Source organism: Oncorhynchus gorbuscha, linkage group LG23 (assembly GCF_021184085.1).
Source record: "Oncorhynchus gorbuscha isolate QuinsamMale2020 ecotype Even-year linkage group LG23, OgorEven_v1.0, whole genome shotgun sequence".
Lineage (NCBI taxonomy): Eukaryota > Metazoa > Chordata > Actinopteri > Salmoniformes > Salmonidae > Oncorhynchus > Oncorhynchus gorbuscha.
In genome coordinates, this window is record NC_060195.1 from 22132753 (window position 1) to 22150888 (window position 18136).

An 18136-nucleotide genomic window follows, 5' to 3' on the forward strand; every position below is an offset into this window, starting at 1 on the left:
ATGACGGTCTCCTTCAAAGCCAACACGGCAGGAGGCACTGAAGTCTAATTCTGCATCTGCACAATTATGTGACCCTACCCTAGTTAACGTGTACGTTCCCTGACTGAAAAATACATGGAAGTCAAATTGGCGGCCACCTTTGAACTTCTTCTTATTTGTGCCACGTAAACAACATGCCGCCCGGGCTTGGTTTAGGAGGCGAGAGGAGGCAAGCCAACAAATAAAACAAGAACAAGTTTAAGAAACCTGACTAAACAGCATCTCCAGGCCCATGTCGGCGCTTCAAACACAGGCTGGCACCCAGAGCACCCTGGCACAGGCAGGGGAAGGGGGAGCAGCTGCTGCTGAGGTCATCTGGGCAGCTGCCTCTTTCCACACCTCACAGGCCCAGCCAGCCAACACTGGGGCCCAGACAGCCATCATTGTGGCCCGGCCTCCACGCTTCTAATAACTACGGCAGACCTATTCTCCATTCAGACTCTCTCTCTCACTCTCTCTTCCCTCTTGTGTTACAATAAAAAAAATTTTTACTCTGCATCGTTGGGAAGGGGTCGTAAGCAATCATTTCACGGTAAAGTAACACCAGTTGTATTTGGCGCACGTGACAAATAAAAACTAATTCGATTTTCTCTCTCTCTCTCTCTCTCTCTCTCTCTCTCTCTCTCTCTCTCTCTTCAGTCGTGACATTTGTATTTGAGTGATCTGATTAGTCATTTATTCAAGCACCACTACGCTCCCACAAGTCACAACTTCTCGACCAATCCAGAAGTTGGCACGTTCAACACAGCACAAGCTATCCTGAGCAAAAAGAAGCGTCCATCAATCTACTCGCTGTGTTATTTATTTTAAGGAAAATTATTTACAAAAGTAAAACTTTCAATAGTGAACATACTATCAATATACTGGCTACTGTTGATAGTCTACAAAAAAGCTACAAAAATACACTATAGCATCTGTCTTGGCTAGCCTACTGTAGCCAGCTTGATACTGCTTTTGGAATCACAGTTCTCTTAAAGGTGCAGCATCCTATTTTGAGATGACAAAAACTATTCTCAAAGTGACATACTTTAGAAACTATAATGAATGCAATTAATACAATGCAATTCTTAAGAATAGAGTAATGACTTGCATTGCTAAATTCTATTAAACAGGTTTTTAATACATCATTCTAAACAAAAGAGGCTGCAGGTAGCCTAGAAGTTAGCGCATTGGGCCAGTAACCAAAAGGTTACTTGTTCGAATCCACAATCCGACAAGGTGAAAAATCTCCAAGGCACTAATAATGGTAGACCCTGGCCGTGACCCCACTCTCCAAAGGTTGATTAAGGGGAGCTGGGATATGCAGAAATATTTTATTTATTTATTATACATATAGCCTCATTAATAGCTGCATATAGATAGAAAGCATGCCAACCTATAGGCCCTGCATGACCCCAATGCATTTAGAAACTATACCATGTCCGTGCCAGTAGAAATTCTGTTCGGGCCAGTAGATCTTTGGTACCATTCCACTGATTCCGCTCCATTCATTACCACAAGTCTGTTCTCTCCAATTAAGGTGCCACCAGCCTCCTGTGGTTAGCACTGTGGTTGATTTATAGTGAACAGAGCCAATGTGAGGGTCCGTTAGTACTGAACAGACCCAGTGTGAGGGACCGTTAGTACTGAACAGACCCAATTTGAGGGTCCGTTAGTACTGTGGTAGTGAACAGAGCCAGTGTGAGGGACCGTTAGTACTGAACAGACCCAGTGTGAGGGACCGTTAGTACTGTGGTAGTGAACAGAGCCAGTGTGAGGGACCGTTAGTACTGAACAGACCCAGTGTGAGGGACCGTTAGTACTGTGGTAGTGAACAGAGCCAATGTGAGGGACCGTTAGTACTGTGGTAGTGAACAGAGCCAGTGTGAGGGACCGTTAGTACTGAACAGACCCAGTGTGAGGGACCGTTAGTACTGTGGTAGTGAACAGAGCCAGTGTGAGGGACCGTTAGTACTGAACAGACCCAGTGTGAGGGACCGTTAGTACTGTGGTAGTGAACAGAGCCAATGTGAGGGACCGTTAGTACTGTGGTAGTGAACAGAGCCAGTGTGAGGGTCCGTTAGTACTGAACAGACCCAGTGTGAGGGACCGTTAGTACTGTGGTAGTGAACAGAGCCAGTGTGAGGGTCCGTTAGTACTGAACAGAGCCAGTGTGAGGGTCCGTTAGTACTGAACAGAGCCAATGTGAGGGACCGTTAGTACTGTGGTAGTGAACAGAGCCAGTGTGAGGGTCCGTTAGTACTGAACAGACCCAGTGTGAGGGACCGTTAGTACTGTGGTAGTGAACAGAGCCAGTGTGAGGGTCCGTTAGTACTGTGGTAGTGAACAGACCCAGTGTGAGGGTCCGTTAGTACTGAACAGACCCAAGGTGGGGGACCGTTAGTACTGTGGTAGTGAACAGAGCCAATGTGAGGGACCGTTAGTACTGTGGTAGTGAACAGAGCCAATGTGAGGGACCGTTAGTACTGTGGTAGTGAACAGAGCCAGTGTGAGGGTCCGTTAGTACTGAACAGACCCAAGGTGGGGGACCGTTAGTACTGTGGTAGTGAACAGAGCCAATGTGAGGGACCGTTAGTACTGTGGTAGTGAACAGAGCCAATGTGAGGGACCGTTAGTACTGTGGTAGTGAACAGAGCCAATGTGAGGGTCCGTTAGTACTGAACAGAGCCAATGTGAGGGACCGTTAGTACTGTGGTAGTGAACAGAGCCAGTGTGAGGGTCCGTTAGTACTGTGGTAGTGAACAGAGCCAATGTGAGGGACCGTTAGTACTGTGGTAGTGAACAGACCCAGTGTGAGGGACCGTTAGTACTGTGGTAGTGAACAGACTCAGTGTGAGGGACCGTTAGTACTGAACAGACCCAGTGTGAGGGACCGTTAGTACTGTGGTAGTGAACAGACCCAGTGTGAGGGACCGTTAGTACTGTGGTAGTGAACAGACCCAGTGTGAGGGACCGTTAGTACTGTGGTAGTGAACAGACCCAGTGTGAGGGTCCGTTAGTACTGTGGTAGTGAACAGACCCAGTGTGAGGATCCGTTAGTACTGTGGTAGTGAACAGAGCCAATGTGAGGGACCGTTAGTACTGTGGTAGTGAACAGAGCCAGTGTGAGGGACCGTTAGTACTGTGGTAGTGAACAGAGCCAATGTGAGGGTCCGTTAGTACTGAACAGAGCCAATGTGAGGGTCCGTTAGTACTGTGGTAGTGAACAGAGCCAATGTGAGGGACCGTTAGTACTGTGGTAGTGAACAGAGCCAGTGTGAGGGACCGTTAGTACTGTGGTAGTGAACAGAGCCAATGTGAGGGTCCGTTAGTACTGAACAGAGCCAATGTGAGGGACCGTTCGTACTGTGGTAGTGAACAGAGCCAATGTGAGGGTCCGTTAGTACTGAACAGACCCAGTGTGAGGGACCGTTAGTACTGTGGTAGTGAACAGAGCCAATGTGAGGGTCCGTTAGTACTGAACAGAGCCAATGTGAGGGTCCGTTAGTACTGTGGTAGTGAACAGAGCCAGTGTGAGGGACCGTTAGTACTGTGGTAGTGAACAGAGCCAATGTGAGGGTCCGTTAGTACTGTGGTAGTGAAAAGAGCCAATGTGAGGGTCCGTTAGTACTGTGGTAGTGAACAGAGCCAATGTGAGGAACCGTTAGTACTGAACAGACCCAGTGTGAGGGTCCGTTAGTACTGTGGTAGTGAACAGAGCCAGTGTGAGGGTCCGTTAGTACTGAACAGAGCCAATGTGAGGGACCGTTAGTACTGTGGTAGTGAACAGAGCCAATGTGAGGGTCCGTTAGTACTGAACAGAGCCAATGTGAGGGACCGTTAGTACTGTGGTAGTGAACAGAGCCAATGTGAGGGTCCGTTAGTACTGAACAGAGCCAATGTGAGGGACCGTTAGTACTGTGGTAGTGAACAGAGCCAATGTGAGGGACCGTTAGTACTGTGGTAGTGAACAGACCCAGTGTGAGGGACCGTTAGTACTGTGGTAGTGAAAAGAGCCAGTGTGAGGGACCGTTAGTACTGTGGTAGTGAAAAGAGCCAATTTGAGGGTCCGTTAGTACTGTGGTAGTGAAAAGAGCCAATTTGAGGGTCCGTTAGTACTGTGGTAGTGAGGATAGCCCAAAAGGCACCCTAATTCCATATATAGTGCACTACTTTTGCACTATATAGGGAATAGGGTGCCATTTGGGATGTAGCCAATATGAGGCTGAGGGTGGGTCCGTGGTAATGGCTTCCCTCCTTTTTGAGTCTGATTTACCACCAGTGGAGTTAATTACCCTCCTTTCTTTGTCCCAATGGCAGCCATTCTGGCCACGCAGCCAGGGGCCACATACGCTGAAGCTCAGTTCCTGCTGTTTAAACACCGGCTCTGTTTAGACTGATGGAGAACTTGTTTGTGTTCCCAAAGACGGCAATAATTGTTGCCAGTTTGGCTTTTTTACAATATCAGTTAAATGTCTACAGACATCTGTCTGAGCATGTTCATTCCAACATTTCCCTGAGTTGTTAGGACACTAGTCAGACTATGAATAATGACCAGCTAAAGAAAACAACCTCTCAAGATAAAACCCTGGCATTGGGAATGAGCACGCTCCACACTGGCCTCGAACACACAGTCACACACAGTCAAACTCGCTCATATGCAAGCACACACGTTCAACCAAAACAATCTGAATAGGAAAAGCTCTCTCTCTCTATCACTCACACAAACACACACACACTCATCCGTGGCATGAGGGTTAAAGTCCTTAAATAGTTGGGGTTTGGAAGGAGGGAGGGCAATCACAAGACCAGCCCATGGATGGATGACCCCCCTCCATCCCAGCGTCCATCTCTCCCCAGGACACCCTGACAAATTATGCCCTGATTCATTAGGCAGACAGCCTCAGACATGACATGGCTTATAACCATCACACCTGAACACAGGCAGGCACCACTCATAGACAGGGCTGGGGGGTGGTTGGGGTCACCGAGAACCAAGGAGCAGGAGAGTAGTAGGGTTATTATTTCTGTGTCTTATCGTCCAATTTCACTGGTTTCTGGCCTGGCGTCAAGGTGGTGGTGATTCTCTAACAACATGAATGAATGTTGCTGTCTGTGAGGACAAGGAGCCATTCCACTGATAAGAATGATAAGAGGAGAACCACTAACCAACCAACCAGTGGTAGAGCAGCCGTGTGAAATCATAAAACATATTAGATCCACTTGGCTCCCGTCGAGGTAGAGGAGGAGATACTGAACTGACTGTGTAGTAGTGGATAGCTTGGTTTCAGGTCTGTTCGTGCTGTCTTGGTCATTGTCACACCCCAAGACATTAAACAGATCTGGGACCCGGCAAGGTGGATGGGAGGGGGGAGGAGACTCACCGACGACGATGAGGGTGTAGTTGATGTTGACGCTGCCGAAGCCATTGGTGGCCTTGCAGATGAAGGTACCTGCGTCTTCAGCCTCCACCTCTTTGATGCGCAGTGCCTGCCGAAGCACCCGGAAGCGCATCCAGCCACTGTGGATGTTGCGGCCATCCTTTGCCCACATGATGAGTGGTGGAGGGTCGCCCTCCACGGGGCACTGCAGCTTCATGGTGCGCCCGATCCGCACCGTCTGCCGGTGGGCGATCTTCTCTGCCACGTGGGGAGGGCCTGGGACGAGAGGGAGACGTGTTATAATGGGACCTACAGGAGATTACAGACAACTGAATCAAATCAGTAATATGCAGCTACAATGTTTGCTACTTCAGGTAAATATGGGCTGCCATACAGAACAGAACAATGCTGAGCCTGGTACTGACTATAATTTGAACTGAGATCAACCTTCTGCCATACAGAACAGAACAATGCTGAGCCTGGTACTGACTATAATTTGAACTGAGATCAACCTTCTGCCATACAGAACAGAACAATGCTGAGCCTGGTATTGATTATAATTTGAACTGAGATCAACCTTCTCCATACAGAACAGAACAATGCTGAGCCTGGTACTGACTATAATTTGAACTGAGATCAACCTTCTGCCATACAGAACAGAACAATGCTGAGCCTGGTACTGACTATAATTTGAACTGAGATCAACCTTACATCAACATTAAACAGAAGCTGGTGTGCTCTGATCTGAGGATTAGAAAAACAATGTCTGTGAGCAGATATTAAGATGAAATAAAAGGTGATTTAACGAGGGAGAGAGAATAAAATGCGTAGGAGACACGGGTGAAAGGCAGACAGAGAAATAAAACACAGAAAGGATCTGTGGTCTTCTGTTTCATCTCCATCCTCTCCTCTTAAATACATGTTGGATGTGGAGACCAGCAGTCTAGAATAGTCCCCTGTGAGCAGCACGTCTAGATCAGTCCCCTGTGAGCAGCACGTCTAGATCAGTCCCCTGTGAGCAGCACGTCTAGATCAGTCCCCTGTGAGCAGCACGTCTAGATCAGTCCCCTGTGAGCAGCACGTCTAGATCAGTCCCCTGTGAGCAGCACGTCTAGATCAGTCCCCTGTGAGGAGCACGTCTAGATCAGTCCCCTGTCAGCAGCACGACTAGATCAGTCCCCTGTCAGCAGCACATCTAGATCAGTCCCATGTCAGCAGCACGTCTAGATCAGTCCCCTGTGAGCAGCACGTCTAGATCAGTCCCATGTCAGCAGCACATCTAGATCAGTCCCATGTCAGCAGCACGTCTAGATCAGTCCCCTGTGAGCAGCACGTCTAGATCAGTCCCCTGTGAGCAGCACGTCTAGATCAGTCCCCTGTGAGCAACACGTCTAGATCAGTCCCCTGTGAGGAGCAAATCTAGATCAGTCCCCTGTGAGCAGCACGTCTAGATCAGTCTCCTGTGAGCAGCACGTCTAGATCAGTCCCCTGTGAGCAGCACGGCTAGATCAGTCCCCTGTGAGCAGCACGTCTAGATCAGTCCCCCGTGAGCAGCACGTCTAGATCAGTCCCATGTCAGCAGCACGTCTAGATCAGTCCCCTGTGAGCAGCACGTCTAGATCAGTCCCCTGTGAGCAGCACGTCTAGATCAGTCCCCTGTGAGCAGCACGTCTAGATCAGTCCCCTGTGAGGAGCACGTTTAGATCAGTCCCATGTGAGCAGCACGTTTAGATCAGTCCCCTGTGAGCAGCACGTCTAGATCAGTCCCCTGTGAGGAGCACGTTTAGATCAGTCACCTGTGAGCAGCACTTCTAGATCAGTCCCCTGTGAGCAGCACGTCTAGAACAGTCCCCTGTGAGCAGCACGTCTAGAACAGTCCCCTGTGAGCAGCACGTCTAGATCAGTCCCCTGTGAGCAGCACGTCTAGATCAGTCCCCTGTGAGCAGCACGTCTAGATCAGTCCCCTGTCAGCAGCACGTCTAGAACAGTCTTTCTGAATAAATCACATCACATTTCCACTGGATTCAGTCCCTGGGCACCAGAGGTCAACAAGTCATTACTGCCTTTTAACGTGCACATCTTCAACCTCTTGTACAAAGTCAGCCCTTCCAATTGCCAAAGTGACATGTGTGAGGAAAAATGCTAAAAATGCAAAATTTCTGACTACAGTACAACTAGTGCTTCATGTGTTTAGTGTTAGCCATCCATAGTGGTGTGCAGTGATGTGTTGAGTGAGGCTTTAGTGCTAGCTTCTCCAGCCCACACACTACAGTACATGGCACACTCCCTGGAAGCAGTCTGGAGGCAGTCTCGTCTGCAGGCAGTGTGATAGTTTCACTTTTTATGTCTGTGGGAAATGGTAACCACAGTCCCTTGTCAGCTGGCCACATCTCCCTCCTTACTCTTCAGCTACCGGGCTGTGGCTGGACAGATTCACTGGGTTGTTTGTGTGCTGGTCTTACTACTGTTTGTGTGTGTGTGTGTGTCACTATAATGTGCTCCTTGGTTAGTCATTATTACAGGGTTAAAACTAAGGTGCCCACCTGAGTAACACCAGACAGAAATCCTTCCCTTCACCATGCTGTGAGTCATGCTCATGCCCGTTAGCGTAAAGCTAATTCCAGATTTGATTAATATGACTTGCATGAAATGTAACTCGATGGAGCCTGTGATGAGAAACATATATACACAGCAGTTCAGAGGTTGGCATAAATTTGATTTGGTGGGTCGTTAGAGAAGCATTTTTGGCTTAGTTGAAAAGTTTTGCCGTTCTCACCCAAACAATGGCTGTTCAGCTTTAACTGTCACTGTTACGTCTGTTGTTGGAATGAGACCACGGTGCAGCGTGGTAAGCGTACATCTTTCTTTCATTTTGATGAACACCAAAAAAAAACGAATAAAAGATAAACGAACATAACGTTCTGCAGGCTACACAGTAACAGTAACAAAAACAAGATCCCACAACTGAAGGTGGGAAAAAAGGGCTGCCTAAGTATGATCCCCATTCAGAGACAACGATAAACAGCTGCCTCTGATTGGGAACCATACTAGGCCAACAAAGAAATAGAAACATAGATTTGCCCATCCAAATCACACCCTGACCTAACCAAATAGAGAATAAAAAGGATCTCTAAGGTCAGGGCGTGACAGTCACATCTTTCTATCATGTCCATTCATCCTCTAATCTGTTTTAGCCAATCATTTTACAGAGATGGGAATCATGGTGAATAATTCCAGAGAGCAGTATGGACCCACTGGGTGAATCAACGTTGTTTCCACATTTTAATGAAATTACATTAAACCAACGTGGAATAGACATCTGTACCCAATGAAGAAGATGTTTAGAGGGGCAGTCTTACCAAGATAGTGGCACACCACTGATTTCACAGGAGAACTAACATTTAAACGGATGGAGGTTGAAGATGTGAAAAGAAATGAGTCACAGTGAGGAATTCACAGGACTCGTCTTTGTCCTCCCACTTCACTGTTACTGGTTGACTCATCAGGAGCAAAAACCTCTAGTAAATCCTTCCTGGTCAGACTTTCTCACAGATTGGAATCTCATTCTCTCTGGAAGCCTGTAGACCTAAAATCCTGCTCTCTCTCTCCGTGTTGATTTCCAGCTGTACTGCTCTGTGCCTTCTGTTTGAGAGAAAGCCCAGGATTCAGGGCCCATAACTGCTCCTCACACTGAAAGGCTCGGGGGTCCAACAGAATCCCACCACCTCCCAGAGATCACAGGAGCATGACACAAGACTGCACCCCCACACACTTTCACCAGTTAACCTGCTTTTCACTCCCCTGCCCTTCTCTTTTGGCCAGAGTGATGAATTGAAAACTCCTCCCTGAGGAGCTTTCCTTGACGTTGGAGGGACGACAGGCCTGGAGTCCAATACTGTTTAACCTCTCTCTGGGGGAATTAAACAGAAACGACCAAAAAAAACATAGATTTTTCATGAGATTATCTGTCAGTGTGAATGCAGGTCACTGTTGCTTTGTGTGTGTGCGTAACTGTTTATGTATGTGTGTGTATGTATGTGTGTGTGTGTGTGTGCGTAACTGTTTATGTATATATGTGTGTGTGTGTGTGTGTGTGTGTGTGTGTGTGTGTGTGTGTGTGTGTGTGTGTGTGTGTGTGTGTGTGTGTGTGTGTGTGTGTGTGTGTGTGTGTGTGTGTGTGTGTGTGTGTGTGTGTGTGTGTGTGTGTGTGTGTGTGTGTGTGTGTGTGTGCATCAGAGAGAGAGCGAGCGAGCAGGAAAGGAGAGAGAGAGAGTTGTGTGAGGAGAGCAGAGGGAATTGTGGAGAGAGGAAATTGCAGGCTGGACCTTTTAAAACACAATCTGTTTTGTCCATTTAAACCTAAATGCCTTACCCTATGCTGCTGCTGCTGGCTCCACTTGGGGGATCTAAAGTACACTACATGGCCAAAAGTATGTGGACACCGGCTCGTCGAACATCTAATTTCAAAATCATGGGCATTAATATGGAGATGGTCCCCCTTTTGCTGCTATAACAGCCTCCACTCTTCTGGGAAGGCTTTCCACTAGATGTTGGAACGATGCTGCGGGCACTTGCTTCCACACAGCCACAAGAGCATTAGTGAGGTCGGGCACTGATTTTGGGTGATTAGGCCTGGCTCGCAGTCTGCATTCCAATTCATCCCAAAGGAGTTCGATGGGGTTGAGTTCAGGACTCCTTCCAGGCCAGTCAAGTTATTCCATACTGATCTTGACAAACCATTTCTTTATGGACCTCGCTTTGTGCACAGGGGCACTGTCATGCTGAAACAGGAAAGGGCCTTCCCCAAACTGTTGCACAAAGTTGGAAGAACAGAATCGTTTAGAATGTCATTGTATGCTGTAGCGTTAAGGTTTCCCTTCACTGGAACTAAGGGGCCTAGCCCGAACCATGAAAAACAGCCCTAGGCCACTATTCCTCCTCCACCAAACTTTACAGTTGGCACTATGCATTCGGGCAGGTAGAGTTCTCCTGGCATCCGCCAAACCCAGATTAGTCAGTCAGACTGTCAGATGGTGAAGCGTGTTTCATCACTCCAGAGAACCGGTTTCCACTGCTCCAGAATCAGATGGCAGCTTACTCTACACTAATCCAGACGATGCTTGGCATTGCGCATGGTGAACTTAGGCTTGTGTGCGGCTGCTCGGCTATGGAAACCCATTTCATTAAGTTCCCGACAAACAGTTCTTGTGCTGACGTTGATTCCAGAGGGAGTTTGAACTCGGTAGTGAGTTTTGCAACTGAGGACAGCACTCGGCAGTCCCATTCTGTGAGCTTGTGTGGCCTACCACTTCGTGGCTGAGCCGTTTTTCACCTAGACATTCCTACTTCATAATAACAGCACTTACAGTTGACCGGGGCAGCTCTAGCAGGGCAGAAATTTGACAAATGGACTTGTTGGAAAGGTAGCATCCTATGACCGTGCCACGTTGAAAGTCTATTGTCAACGTTTGTCTATGGAGATTGCATGGCAGTGTGCTCAATTTTATACACATGTGGTTGAAATAGCCAAATCCACCAATTTGAAGGATTGTCCACATACTTTCTTTGTTATAATATATATATATATATACTGTATATAGTGTAGCTTAAAGAGGTAGCCTGTTTCTATATCCCTCATCTCTATGGATCTCTCTTCCAGCCGCATAATCCATGTATCTTTATTTCCTTTAACTGCATACTGGCTTAAGGTATAGAGAGAGCCAACATACTGGCTTAAGGTATAGAGGGAGCCAACATACTGGCTAAGGTATGGAGGGAGTCAACATACTGGCTTAAGGTATAGAGGGAGCCAACATACTGGCTAAGGTATGGAGGGAGTCAACATACTGGCTTAAGGTATAGAGGGAGCCAACATACTGGCTAAGGTATAGAGGGAGTCAACATACTGGCTTAAGGTATAGAGGGAGCCAACATACTGGCTTAAGGTATAGAGGGAGCCAACATACTGGCTACGGTATGGAGGGAGTCAACATACTGGCTTAAGGTATAGAGGGAGCCAACATACTGGCTAAGGTATGGAGGGAGTCAACATACTGGCTTAAGGTATAGAGGGAGTCAACATACTGGCTAAGGTATGGAGGTAGTCAACATACTGGCTTAAGGTATGGAGGGAGTCAACATACTGGCTTAAGGTATGGAGGGAGTCAACATACTGGCTTAAGGTATGGAGGGAGTCAACATACTGGCTTAAGGTATGGAGGGAGTCAACATACTGGCTAAGGTATAGAGGGAGTCAACATACTGGCTAAGGTATGGAGGGAGTCAACATATTGGCTTAAGGTATGGAGGGAGTCAACATACAGGCTAAGGTATAGAGGGACTCAACATACTGGCTAAGGTATGGAGGTAGTCAACATACTGGCTTAAGGTATGGAGGGAGTCAACATACTGGCTAAGGTATGGAGGTAGTCAACATACTGGCTTAAGGTACTGAGGGTGTCAAAATTCTGGCTTACGGTACAGAGGGAGTTAACATGCTGGCTTAAGGTACGGAGGGAGTCAACATGCATGTCTGGAATGCCTACTAATGAAAGGAAAGAAAGTGAAGTCCAGAATTCCAAGTAAGGCCAGCAGAAGTATAATTCCTTCCAGTAACCCTCTCTTTGTCTCTCTATCTGTCTCTCTCTCTCTCTCTCTCTCTCTCTCTCTCTCTCTCTCTCTCTCTCTCGGCCTCGGCCTCGGATCCGTCCATTGACCAGTGGTGATTAACATTGTCAATGAGGTGTGACTGTCCTTGTATCCTGGAGAGTCTGGGCTCTGATCATAGACTGTAAGGAAGAGGAAGAATTCCACAGCAGATACACTGTCTATTGGCCAGCGAGTCCGATAGGGACATTTGGTCTGTCGAAGAGTCCATTGCACAACAAGCTGTTGGCATGCGCCTGTACTCTGAGCTTGGAGAAAGGGAGTTGGGATCTGTAGAATGTTTTTGATTATGAACTCTTAAGCAGGACTTAGGTCTAATGTGTTCTCTGTGCCAGAGTCTTCACCTTCAGGAGGTCAGGGTGAGCCTGGTTAAAACGGATAGTCCTACCACACCAGGACCAAAGGATACCCCATAGGCTAACCCTACCACATCATCCCAGACACAGGATACACCTACCATCCCCATAGGCTAACCCTACCACATCATCCCAGACACAGGATACACCTACCATCCCCATAGGCTAACCCTACCACATCATCCCAGACACAGGATACACCTACCATCCCCATAGGCTAACCCTACCACATCATCCCAGACACAGAATAACCCTACCATTCCAATAGGTTAACCCTACCACATCATCCCAGACACAGGATACACCTACCATCCCCATAGGTTAACCCTACCACATCATCCCAGACACAGGATACACCTACCATCCCCATAGGTTAACCCTACCACATCATCCCAGACACAGAATAACCCTACCATTCCAATAGGTTAACCCTACCACATCATCCCAGACACAGAATAACCCTACCATTCCAATAGGTTAACCCTACCACATCATCCCAGACCATAGGTTAACCCTACCACATCATCCCAGACACATAATAACCCTACCATTCCAATAGGTTAACCCTACCACATCATCCCAGACCATAGGTTAACCCTACCACATCATCCCAGACACAGAATAACCCTACCATTCCAATAGGTTAACCCTACCACACCAGACCATAGGTTAATCCTACCACATCATCCCAGACACAGAATAACCCTACTATTCCAATAGGTTAACCCTACCACATCATCCCAGACACAGAATAACCCTACCATCCCCATAGGTTAACCCTACCACACCATACCATCCCCATAGGTTAATCCTACCACACCATACCAGAGGTTAACCCTACCACATCATCCCAGACACAGAATAACCCTACCATCCCCATAGGTTAACCCTACCACACCATACCAGACCATAGGTTAACCCTACCACATTATCCCAGACACAGAATAACCCTACCATCCCCATAGGTTAACCCTACCACACCATACCAGACCACAGGTTAACCATACCATCCCCATAGGTTAACCCTACCACATCATCCCAGACACAGGATAACCCTACCATCCCAGTAGGTTAACCCTACCACATCATCCTAGAACATAGGTAAACCCTACCACACCATACCAGACCATAGGTTAACCCTACCAAACCATCGGTTAACCCTACCACATGATACCAGACCACAGGTTAACCCTACCACACCATACCAGACCACAGGTTAACCCTACCAAACCATACCAGACCACAGGTTAACCCTATCACACCATACCAGACCACAGGTTAACCCTACCAAACCATACCAGACCACAGGTTAACCCTACCACACCATACCAGACCATAGGTTAACCCTACCACACCATCCTAGAACATAGTCTAGTCTATAGGTATTAACACCAAGCCTAGTCTATAGGCATTAACACCAAGCCTAGTCTATAGGTATGAACACCAAGCCTTGTCTATAGGCATTAACACCAAGCCTAGTCTATAGGCATTAACACCAAGCCTAGTCTATAGGCATTAACACCAAGCCTAGTCTATAGGCATTAACACCAAGCCTAGTCTATAGGCATTAACACCAAGCCTAGTCTATTGGCATTAACACCAAGCCTAGTCTATAGGCATTAACACCAAGCCTAGTCTATAGGCATTAACACCAAGCCTAGTCTATAGGTATGAACATCAAGCCTAGTCTATAGGCATTAACACCAGTCTATAGGCCTAGTCTATAGGCATTAACACCAAGCCTAGTCTATAGGCATTAACACCAAGCCTAGTCTATAGGTATTAACACCAAGCCTAGTCTATAGGCATTAACACCAAGCCTAGTCTATAGGCATTAACACCAAGCCTAGTCTATAGGCATTAACACCAAGCCTAGTCTATAGGTATTAACACCAAGCCTAGTCTATAGGCATTAACACCAAGCCTAGTCTATAGATATTAACACAAACCCTATAGACAATAACACCAAGCCTAGTCTATAGGCATTAACACCAAGCCTAGTCTATTGACATTACCACCAAGCCTAGTCTATAGGCATTAACACCAAGCCTAGTCTATAGATATTAACACAAACCCTATAGACAATAAAACCAAGCCTAGTCTACAGACAGTAACACAAACCCTATAGACAGAAACACCAACCATATAGACAATAACACCAAGCCTAGTCTATAGACAGTAACACCAAGTCTAGTTTGTAGGCATTAACACCAAGCATAGTCTAGACATGGACACAAACCCTATAGACAATAACACCAAGCCTCGTCTATAGAAATTAACACAAACCCTATAGACCTAAACACCAAGCCTTCAGGCATTAACACATTGTCTAGTCTATAGACAATAATACCAAGTCTAGTCTATAGACAATAACACCAAGTCTATAGGCATTATCACCAAGCCTAGTCTATAGAAATGAACACAAACCCTATAGACCTAAATACCAAGCCTTCAGGCATTAACACCATGTCTAGTCTATAGACAATAACACCAAGTCTAGTCTATAGACAATAACACCAAGTCAATAGACATTAACACCAAGCCTATAGAATTTAACATCAAGTCTAGTCTATAGACAATAACACCAAATCTATAGACATTAACACCAAGTCTATAGAATTTAACATCAAGTCTAGTCTATAGACAATAACACCAAATCTATAGACATTAACACCAAGTCTAGTCTATAGACAATAACACCAAGTCTATAGACATTAACACCAAGGCTAGTCTATAGACAATAACACCAAGCCTAGTCTATAGGCATTAACACCAAGCCTATATACATTAAGAACAAGTCTATATACATTAACAACAAGTCTATATAGATTAACATCATGTCTAGACTATAGACAATAACACCAAGTTTAGTCTATAGACAATAACACCAAGTCTAGTCTATAGACAATAACACCAAGTCTAGTCTATAGACAATAACACCAAGTCTATAGACATTAACACCAAGCCTATAGAATTTAACATCAAGTCTAGTCTATAGACAATAACACCAAATCTATAGACATTAACACCAAGTCTAGTCTATAGACAATAACACCAAGTCTATAGACATTAACACCAAGGCTAGTCTATAGACAATAACACCAAGCCTAGTCTATAGGCATTAACACCAAGCCTATAGACAATAACACAAAGTCTATATACATTAAGAACAAGTCTATATACATTAACAACAAGTCTATATAGATTAACATCAAGTCTAGACTATAGACAATAACACCAAGTTTAGTCTATAGACAATAACACCAAGTCTAGTCTATAGACAATAACACCAAGTCTATAGACATTAACACCAAGCCTATATAATTTAACACCAAGTCTAGTCTATATACATTAACACCAAGTCTAGTCTATAGACAATAACACTAAATATAGGTTAACCCTACCAAACCATACCAGACCACAGGTTAACCCTACCACACCATACCAGACCATAGGTTAACCCTACCAAACCATACCAGACCATAGGTTAACCGTACCACACCATACCAGACCACAGGTTAAATATACCACACCATACAAGACCAGACCATAGGTTATCCCTACCACACCATACCAGACCACAGGTTGACCTTACCAAACCATACCAGACCACAGGTTAACCCTACCACACCATACCAGACCATAGGTTAACCCTACCACACCATCCTAGAACATAGTCTAGTCTATAGGCATTAACACCAAGCCTAGTCTATAGGCATTAACACCAAGCCTAGTCTATAAGCATTAACACAAACCCTATAGACCTAAACACCAAACATATAGACAATAACACCAACCCTATAGACAATAACACCAACCCTATAGACAATAACACCAAGCCTAGTCTATAGGCATTAACACCAAGCCTAGTCTATAGACAATAACACCAACCCTATAGACAATAACATCAACCCTATAGACAATAACACCAAGCCTAGTCTATAGGCATTAACACCAAGCCTAGTCTATAGGTATTAACACCAAGCCTAGTCTATAGGCAGTAACACCAAGACTAGTCTATAGGCATTAACACCAAGCCTAGTCTATAGGCATTAACACCAAGCCTAGTCTATTGACATTAACACCAAGCCTAGTCTATAGGTATGAACACCAAGCCTTGTCTATAGGCATTAACACCAAGCCTAGTCTATAGGCATTAACACCAAGCCTAGTCTATAGGCATTAACACCAAGCCTAGTCTATAGGCATTAACACCAAGCCTAGTCTATAGGCATTAACACCAAGCCTAGTCTATTGGCATTAACACCAAGCCTAGTCTATAGGCATTAACACCAAGCCTAGTCTATAGGCATTAACACCAAGCCTAGTCTATAGGTATGAACATCAAGCCTAGTCTATAGGCATTAACACCAAGCCTAGTCTATAGGCATTAACACCAAGCCTAGTCTATAGGCATTAACACCAAGCCTAGTCTATAGGCATTAACACCAAGCCTAGTCTATAGGTATTAACACCAAGCCTAGTCTATAGGCATTAACACCAAGCCTAGTCTATAGGCATTAACACCAAGCCTAGTCTATAGGCATTAACACCAAGCCTAGTCTATAGGTATTAACACCAAGCCTAGTCTATAGGCATTAACACCAAGCCTAGTCTATAGATATTAACACAAACCCTATAGACAATAACACCAAGCCTAGTCTATAGGCATTAACACCAAGCCTAGTCTATTGACATTACCACCAAGCCTAGTCTATAGGCATTAACACCAAGCCTAGTCTATAGATATTAACACAAACCCTATAGACAATAAAACCAAGCCTAGTCTACAGACAGTAACACAAACCCTATAGACAGAAACACCAACCATATAGACAATAACACCAAGCCTAGTCTATAGACAGTAACACCAAGTCTAGTTTGTAGGCATTAACACCAAGCATAGTCTAGACATGGACACAAACCCTATAGACAATAACACCAAGCCTCGTCTATAGAAATTAACACAAACCCTATAGACCTAAACACCAAGCCTTCAGGCATTAACACATTGTCTAGTCTATAGACAATAATACCAAGTCTAGTCTATAGACAATAACACCAAGTCTATAGGCATTATCACCAAGCCTAGTCTATAGAAATGAACACAAACCCTATAGACCTAAATACCAAGCCTTCAGGCATTAACACCATGTCTAGTCTATAGACAATAACACCAAGTCTAGTCTATAGACAATAACACCAAGTCAATAGACATTAACACCAAGCCTATAGAATTTAACATCAAGTCTAGTCTATAGACAATAACACCAAATCTATAGACATTAACACCAAGTCTATAGAATTTAACATCAAGTCTAGTCTATAGACAATAACACCAAATCTATAGACATTAACACCAAGTCTAGTCTATAGACAATAACACCAAGTCTATAGACATTAACACCAAGGCTAGTCTATAGACAATAACACCAAGCCTAGTCTATAGGCATTAACACCAAGCCTATATACATTAAGAACAAGTCTATATACATTAACAACAAGTCTATATAGATTAACATCATGTCTAGACTATAGACAATAACACCAAGTTTAGTCTATAGACAATAACACCAAGTCTAGTCTATAGACAATAACACCAAGTCTAGTCTATAGACAATAACACCAAGTCTATAGACATTAACACCAAGCCTATAGAATTTAACATCAAGTCTAGTCTATAGACAATAACACCAAATCTATAGACATTAACAC

At 45.2% G+C, this 18136-nt stretch overlaps 1 protein-coding gene across 1 annotated transcript in view; it reads right to left on the reverse strand.

Annotated features, from left to right (window-relative positions):
- fgfrl1a (fibroblast growth factor receptor like 1a) overlaps window positions 1-18136 on the reverse strand; it is a 93635-nt gene that overhangs the window by 44456 nt on the left and 31043 nt on the right. The window contains exon 3 of the mRNA XM_046324054.1: window positions 5403-5675. Within this exon, the coding sequence (XP_046180010.1) occupies window positions 5403-5675 (273 nt within the window). The remainder of the gene's footprint in view (window positions 1-5402; window positions 5676-18136) is intronic.